The 8,272-nt window shown below is 55.6% G+C and overlaps 1 protein-coding gene across 3 annotated transcripts in view; it reads left to right on the forward strand.

The window, feature by feature from the left end:
- The first annotated feature begins 363 nt into the window (after positions 1 to 363).
- HSPA12B (heat shock protein family A (Hsp70) member 12B) overlaps positions 364 to 8,272 on the forward strand; it is a 20,902-nt gene continuing 12,993 nt past the window's right edge. Inside the window, exons 1-5 of one of the 3 annotated variants that reach the window (XM_034639855.1) lie at positions 364 to 1,019; positions 2,857 to 2,954; positions 3,945 to 4,069; positions 7,404 to 7,590; positions 7,918 to 8,022. In XM_034639855.1, the coding sequence (XP_034495746.1) occupies positions 977 to 1,019; positions 2,857 to 2,954; positions 3,945 to 4,069; positions 7,404 to 7,590; positions 7,918 to 8,022 (558 nt within the window). In that variant the 5' untranslated portion in view covers positions 364 to 976. Of the gene's footprint in view, positions 1,020 to 2,856; positions 2,955 to 3,944; positions 4,070 to 7,403; positions 7,841 to 7,917; positions 8,023 to 8,272 lie in introns of all 3 variants that reach the window. The other 2 variants (XM_034639853.1, XM_034639854.1) reach the window with 2 other exon arrangements.

The following is an 8,272-nucleotide window of genomic DNA, read 5'->3' on the forward strand; positions in this document are numbered from 1 at the left end:
GCTCTGCTTCCCTGCTGCCTGCTGGAATCTGCACCCTCCATACAGCGGGGGGAGGGGGGGCTTTTTGAAATGCAGGGTGAGTCATGCCCCCACCTGTGCTCTGCGGCTTCAAACCTTTCCAGATTGCTCTTGCCCTTCACATCAAACCGAATCTAAAATAGGGTCTCCAAGAGGGCACCTGGATGGCTCAGTCGTCTGCCTTCGGCTCAGATCATGATCTCAGGGTCCTGAGATCGAGCCCCATGTCTGGCTCCCTGCTCAGCGGGGAGTCTGATTTCTCCCTCTCCCTCTGCCCCTTCCCCCTGCTCTTGCGCACACAAGCTCATTCTCTTTCTCTCTCTCGAATAAATAAATAAAATCTTCAAAAATAAAAAAATAAAATAAAATAGGGTCCCCAGGGGCCTGCCTACAGGATCAGCCCAGCCCAGCCCAGCCTCTTTCCAGCCTGACCAAGCCTTTCTGCCTGGTTTGTATCCAGCTGTGACCTTGACAGCATTGTTTCTAATCTCAAATTCACTCGGGTGATTATCTGACTATAATCAGTTTCCCCACCAGGCTGTGGGCCTCTGGGGTAGGAGCAGTGTCTCTCTGGGTCGCTGATGTCCTCTAGCACCTGGCACAGAGTGGACACTTGAAAACACTGAGGAACATCCCGATTCCAACAAAGCCACTGTTAATACGTTTTTAAGTTCCCCACCGGGGACTGTGGGACTGAAGGTTAGATGAGCCTGAGGATTTACCGTTAACATTGTCGCACATGAGGCTGGTGTTGTGACGATGTTTTCAAAGTCTTTATCTGGTGGAGAGACGTACTGAAGAATTTATAGGTGAAACAACATGATGCCTGGGATTGCTTCAAAGGACTCCAGCCAAAAGTAAACAAATAAAATAAATAAGCATTCAGGGAGGAAACAAAGGACCAAATGAATGCTATTCTGTTTGTCTGTTCCTGCTCACAGTCACAGGGCTTGCAAGGATGCTGGCTGTCCCGGACATGGGCCTGCAGGGGCTGTACATCGGTAAGACTCTCCCCCCAACCTTGGCCCTGACCTACCGCCTCCCTCACCGTGGCACCGTGACCCACCCCCAGTCTGCACATGGGAGCCTCTCCCAGAAGAGGTTGCCGAGCAAGTGTGTCTGCGCCCGGAGGGGTGGTGCACACAGGACCGTGTATGTGAGTGTGTGTGTGTGAGTGTGTGTGCGCACAGTGGGTCTGTGTGCCCAGGACTGTATGCGTGTGTATGCCTTGAGCAGGGTCTGTCGACGCGGGACCTAGTATGAGTGTGTGTGTGTGTGTGTGTGTGTGTGTGTTTGTGTGTTTGTGTGGGGGGGCAGGGCTCTGTGCACAGGGCCTTGTGTGAGAGTGTATATATTGGCAGGTGGGTCTGCACGCACAGAGTTCTGCATGTCTACACCTGCGTCTGCCTGTGGCCTCGTCCGCGCACAGAGTTCTGCATGTCTACACCCGCGTCTGCCTGTGGCCTCGTCCGAGAGCAGGCTCTGGGTTCTCTGCAGGGGTGGGAGGCCAGGAGGCAGGAGGGACACTCCTCAGGAAGTCCATTAACAAAGACCTGGTGGGCTGGGCCTTCCTTCCTGCCTCCCTTCCCAGGCTCAAGCCACAGCAACTCGGGCCCTCAGGCTGGAGCTGGTGGCAGGGCCTGAGCCTGCACCGGCCGCCTAGAAAAAAAGGAGCCCTGGGAGAGTGACCGCCCTCCCCTGCCCCTCCAGCACCTCAAGACAGATTCTGGCCCTGTCCAGGCACTTCCTTGAGTCCCCCTCGTGCCTCACATATGTTCCCGGGGTACCCCAAGGCCAGGGAGAGCTGGGACCTGTCAGGGCACGTGGCAGGACAGCGGCTGCAGGAACACTGGCTTAGCCTAAAGCCAGCCAGACCAGTTCGACATGTCCGGGGGTCTTCACACCAGACCCCATCAGCCTCCTGGGCCAGCCTCCCTGTCTCCACACCTGAATATCAGGGCAGCCCCAGTACCCCTGGCAGGGGCCTTAGCTGAGCCCAGTGTGGTAATAGCCAGCAGCCCACCCCTAGGCGATGTCCAGCCAGGCAGGCCCTTCAGCTGCCTGATCCTCCACGCCTGGCTTTGGGCTGCCTCTGGAGCTGCTCCACTTCCTCCCAGCAAAGGTCCAGCTCAGTCCTGGGCCTTCGAGAGGGTTCCAGTGGGGCCTCCTGCCCCCAAATGCTGGCTCCAGGTTTCTGTGTGTCATGGGGAAGGGAGGCTCAGGGTCCAACTTCCTAGTGCTGTGGACACCCCCCAGCTCAGGCCTGGGCCACGGGAAGTGCTGTTCCCCTTCTTGATCCTCACCAGGCAGCCAGCTGGGCCTATCCTTGGCCCTTAGTGGAGGGAACGAGGGAGAGTGGGTCCTTCGGGTCCTGATTAGAACCATGCGGCCAAACTCTACTGGGGTGGGGAGCAGCCCCACCTCCTGCTCAGTCCCGTCTGCAGTTCCCCACCTTCCCTGGTTTCTCTACCCTCCACCCTCACCTCCGCCCCAGTAGCCCACCCACCCCATCTCTCCTGCCCTTTGGTCTCTGGGCTCAGTCTCCCCCATCCCCCACAATCCTTCTCTGTCTCTTCCCTCCCTTGCTGTGTCTGAGGGAGGCTGGGGGAGATGAAGAGTCACCAGGTGAGGCATGGGTCACCCTTCGGGGTAGGTCATCTCAAACTGATAACAAGCCCTTAGTCTGCACCTGCCTCAGTCTGGTCCTTCCTCCCCTCCCCCACTCATCCCCCTTCCCCAGCAGGGGGCTCCCTTGCCTCAGCCCAGCGAGAACCTCCCTTTGCCCGGCCACCAGCCCCTACCCTGATTGTGCCAGAGTGACTAGCCCTCTCTTTGCAGGCTCGAGCCCCGAGCGGTCCCCCGTGCCCAGCCCGCCCGGCTCCCCAAGGACCCAGGAAAGCTGCGGCATTGCCCCACTCACACCCTCGCAGTCTCCAGTAAGCCCGGGAGCGGGGATCCTGGTGGTGGGTGGCCTGGGTGCTACAGAGAGGGGTCGTGCTCCAGAGAACAAGGCCTGGTGTCTGGCAGGGCCCGGGCTGGGCTGGGCTGGGGGTGGTGCCATGCCTCTCATCCCTGCACACTCCAGTCAAGTCTCCCCTAGAAGAGTTCGCCTCAGGTGACCTTGGACTGTAGGGGTGACAATTCTACTCAGGTGAGCCCCACATAACTAACACCCAAACAGTCCCGCTGCAGGGTGCCGTCCAGGAACCAGAGCCTGCCCAGGGCCGGGAGACTTCTAAGCACATAGTTACTTCAGGTCCTCAGAGCACTGGGCCTCCCAGAGTTGCTCCCCCTCCTGTCGACCGCAGCCCTCCCTCAGTACAAGTTTTATCTGGGGAAGACAAGACACATTGCCAAAAATTAGTTTGGAAACTACTAGCTTGAAGTATCCAGGATATAACCCTCCCTCAAATTCCCCGGGTCACCCCACCCAGGATGGCCTCACCCTAGTGAGCCAGCCTGGGGATCCCCTTGTTCTCAGGGAGCGCAGGCCTGGTCTGGGAGAAGGAAGGAACCACTGTGGGCCTGTGCACAGGCCTTTCTCCTCTGCCATTAAACGGACAGAGTTCGGATGTCTCGCTGTGGCCGCAAACATCTGGGGGGTCAAATATACACAGTCCGTGGGTTACTGAAGCTGTCCAAAGAGCTGTGAGATGGGGGTGGGGCTCAGGCTGGCCAGGCTGAAGGCAGGCAGAGAACCCAAAGAGGAAAGCAGGAGCTTAAGCCCAACGCTGCAGAGGGCGACCCGAGAGGCCTTGGGATTCCAAGTAGTTGGCAGCGCCGGGGCTCAGCCTGGAGCCTGGGAGGGGAGGGAAGCCGGGGCAGGTGACTGGAGGCAGGGCCAGCCTGGACCACAGCCAGAGGAGAGGAGGGGCTCTGGCATGCAGCCCTGGGCTGCTGCCTACCTCCGGGTCTCGCCCTCACAGAAGCCCGAGGCCCGGGCCCCCCAGCATGCCCCCTTCTCCGTCGTGGTGGCCATCGACTTTGGCACGACCTCCAGCGGCTACGCCTTCAGCTTTGCCAGTGATCCTGAAGCCATCCACATGATGAGGTGAGGGGGGCTGGGCTGGGGGTGGGGGCGGGGGTCCTCACTCCCTGCGATGGGCCTGGTCTCAGAAGGACTGTCACTGAGGACACATGGAGTCTACCCAGAGCTCCCTCCATCCCTAGCGCACACGCATATATGCACATATATGTGCTTTTTATTTTTTATTTTTTTTTAAAGATTTTATTTATTTATTCGACAGAGATAGAGACAGCCAGTGAGAGAGGGAACACAAGCAGGGGTAGTGGGAGAGGAAGAAGCAGGCTCATAGCAGAAGAGCCTGATGTGGGGCTCGATCCCATAACGCCGGGATCACGCCCTGAGCCGAAGGCAGACGCTTAACCGCTGTGCCACCCAGGCGCCCCATATGTGCTTTTTAAATGAAGTGGGATATCATACAACTTGCCTTACTTTAAACTTTCAACGTTATTTTGTAGATGTTTCGTGTCCACGCGTAAAGCCACAATTTCATTTCTTTTCTTTTTTTTTTCTTTCTNAACTTTCAACGTTATTTTGTAGATGTTTCGTGTCCACGCGTAAAGCCACAATTTCATTTCTTTTCTTTTTTTCTTTTCTTTTCTTTTCTTTTTTTCTTTCTCTTCTTTCTTTCTTTCTTTCTTTCTTTCTTTCTTTCTTTCTTTCTTTTCTTTCTTTCTTTTCTTTCTTTCTTTCTTTCTTTCTTTCTTTCTTTCTTTCTTTCTTTCTTTCTTTCTTTTTTTTTTCCAAATCCACCTGCTTTATTTTTTCTTTAAAAAGGAAAAAGAAAAAGGAACCAAGCCAACAACAAAAACAAGGCAGCCGCCTGGCTCCCTGGGCTCTGGGCGTGCATCTTGATTGATAGGCCTTTTCTTCATATCAGATCCTGTGGAAGCCACAGTTTCTTTTAATAGTTGCATAGTATCCCACCGTACAGATGGGTCATGATTCGTCCATTTTTCTAGTGATGGTTTTAGGAGGTTTCTTCCCCTCGAATTGTTCACTATTACAAAAAGTGCTACAATGAATATCCTTCCTTGAAAACCTGTGCTGGGATTTGTGTGCGGTAGACAGGCAGATTCCTGGATTGAACACCTCAGGCGAGGACACGGCCGTGAAGGATCAGAGGGTTCACTGAGTTAATAGGTCACACAGTCGTTAGTGAAAGAGATGTACAAAAACCCATTCTGATGTAGTCGAGCTTTATTTGAGCAATACATTTGTTTGACACTCCCCTCCAGTCCTCAAGACCCCGATCCTTTGAATGTGTCTTAGTGAAGCTGCAGCCAGTAGGTGGAAGACCCTTCTAGAAGACCCCAAAGCTCCAACCCAGACTGGGATGGGGGAGCCAAGGGGCTTCCCAGGGTCTGGGAGTGTAGATGGCAGGGTGGATGGAGAGACAGCCATAAGGGTCACTTCCCCAAAGATACCAGAGACTTGAGCTGCATGAGCATGAACTGTCCTTCCCCCTTCTCTGCTCCATCCACATCCACATAAGGCCACAAAGGCTCTGGGTACTTACAGCCCTCTAGGAGCACAGGAGATGCCAGCTGGCACACTCGTCAGCACACACGACTGAGACCATGCTGGACTCCATGCTCAGGCTGAGGACCAAGAAGGGATGCTGTCTCTGTCCCGTGGAGGGGACAGTCACAGGAAGTAACCGGAGGACATGTTGGCTTCCTCCCTAACCCTCCCCACCACTAGCCACCAAGACCTGTCATTTCTATCTCCCTAATATCTCTGGAACACCCAGCCACTTCTCTCTGTGGCCACCACCCCTAAGTTCAGCCCCACCCTCTCTTACCTGGATGGTAGTGATATCTTCCTCTCTGGTTTTCCTTCTCCACCCCCCCCCCAGTCTGTTGCCACCTGGGGACCAGTGACCTTTCTTTCTCTTTCTTCTTCCTCTCTCTCTCTCTTTCTCTCTCTCTTTTTTTTCTTTTTTTCTTTTTCTTTTTCTTTTTTTTTTTGACCGGCTAAGTGGCTTTATTAACGAAAGCCAGGATTACAAAGGACTTCAGAGTGGGCACTGGGGCTGTTCTTCTTGCCAAAGGTGGGCACAGCATTAACAAACACCGGTTCTGCATCCACTGGCTGGGCTGGCCTGTCTTCTTTTCTCCTGTTTGGCCACTTTGGGTCTGCGCTCTTACCCTGAGCTCTGGTCCCGCACGGCCCAGGGAACCAAGGACTTCACCTCCAAGCATGCGGATGGTTACTTCCAGAGCCTCCACCCCACACTGGCCCTGGGAGCTCCGTCTTCTAGGGGTGTGCCTGCCAGGAGCAGCACTTGATCTCCTTGGAGTGATGCCCTCCAGCAAGTCTGTGTGAGCCTTGATCTGGGCTGCCATGCCCTGGCCAGTCACCTCATGGGTGTGTGGCTCCTGTGTGTGAACAAACAGCTGCGTCCCAGCAAACTCAATGGCGGTCACCACGGCTGCCACCACAAAGATCGACCCGTGACCTTGCTAATGGCAGATGTGGCTATGACTCTTCATTCTTCTGCTTAAAACCCATCAAGACAGAATTCAGATATGGCACCTAGTGCTCTTCCTTAGATGACTTTAACATTCCTGCATTTTCTCCAGCTGCATACTGAGCCAACCTATAGCTGGTTCTCCCGACTCATTCACACCTCTGAACTCTTGCACATGCTGTTCCTTCTGCCTGGATTCCCAGTCCCTTCCCCTAAAGGCTGCAGGGGCAAGCTTGGCCTTGAGGGGTCAGGGCATCAGAGAAGGCAGAGGAAGGGGAGAAAGAAGTTGCCAGGCCGATGAACTAGACACGGAGTGCTGGGTGGAGAGCCAGATGGCACCTGCAGATGGGGAAGTCTGGAATCTCATTTAGGTTTTGGGGTCCTGCTGGAGGTGCAGTTAACCGAGGTGTAGCTGCCAACGTGGGTCAGATAGGAATGATCAATGTCTTGAAGGAGCTTGGCGGTGGAAGGCAGCCTAGAGGAGGGCAAACCGCCTGGCTGGGAGAGAGCCTCTGCTGGGTCCTCTACGGATCCATCAGGAGGCCCGGCCCCAGGCAGGTGGATGCTGGCTTGCTGCTGCTTGAGAGCACAGGCAGGCGAAGGCTGAAGGCGTGCCTCGTGGGGGGAAGCAGGAGCTGAGGGTGCTGATGGGTCCTGTGGCCCCGTGGGTAGGGGGGATCCCACGAGCAGCATTTATGGAGATTTAAGTGGGTGCCAAGCACCGTCTTCACAAGAACCCTGAGAGATAGGTAGTCTTACTATTTCCATGTTACATGTAGAAAAACTAGGTGGCCTGTCCAAGGTCACACAGAGGATCCTGGAGCCCGGTACCCAACCCCACGAAGGGAGAGTTTCGCTCACCACGCTGACAGCCCTGTGCCTCCACAGGAAATGGGAGGGCGGGGACCCAGGAGTGGCCCACCAGAAGACCCCCACCTGCCTGCTCTTGACCCCGGAGGGCGCCTTTCACAGTTTTGGCTACACCGCCCGCGATTACTACCACGATCTGGACCCTGAGGAGGCGCGGGACTGGCTCTACTTCGAGAAGTTCAAGATGAAGATCCACAGCGCCACTGTAAGGCTCATTCTGTCCCGGGGCCGCTCCAGCCGGGGAGGCGGGGCCCGGAGTGCAAAGGGAGGGGCTCACGGAGCGGAGGTAAAATGTGCGGAGAAGCTGAGGGGGCGGAGCTTGGGAAGTCGGTGGAGGCGGGGCTGGGGGGGTGAGGTGAGGATTAGAGGAGAGGCGGGGCTATCGAGAGGGGCTGGGGACAGAACTAACGTGGGATTAGCGAGGACACTCCAGAGAGGAAGCAGCAGGAAATGGGGTGATTTTCAGAGAGAGGTCGTCAGGAAGTGGGGACAGAGCTATGGCTTTCTGCAGAATTGCCTATGTCCCTGCCAGGACCTCACCCTGAAGACCCAGCTAGAGGCTGTAAATGGAAAGAAAATGCCTGCCTTGGAGGTGTTCGCCCATGCCCTGCGCTTCTTCAAGGAGCATGCCCTTCAGGTGTGCTGTGGCCCCATCCCTGCCTACTGGGCAGGGACCCCCAGGGCCATCGTCTCCTCTCAGCCTATCCGTCAGGGGTCAGAAATCATCTTCTCCAGCCCCTGCCTTCCCATCTGAGGGAACCTGCATGGGACATACAGGTGTTGGGGAGGGAGGTGTTCGGAATTCTCCCAACTCAGCTGGGAAGTCCTTCCTGAGGCTTGATTAGCTCCTCCAGCTCCCATACATAGAAGGCTGAAGACACCCCCCC

The sequence above is a fragment of the Ailuropoda melanoleuca genome, chromosome 13 (assembly GCF_002007445.2).
Source record: "Ailuropoda melanoleuca isolate Jingjing chromosome 13, ASM200744v2, whole genome shotgun sequence".
In the NCBI taxonomy this organism is placed as follows: domain Eukaryota; kingdom Metazoa; phylum Chordata; class Mammalia; order Carnivora; family Ursidae; genus Ailuropoda; species Ailuropoda melanoleuca.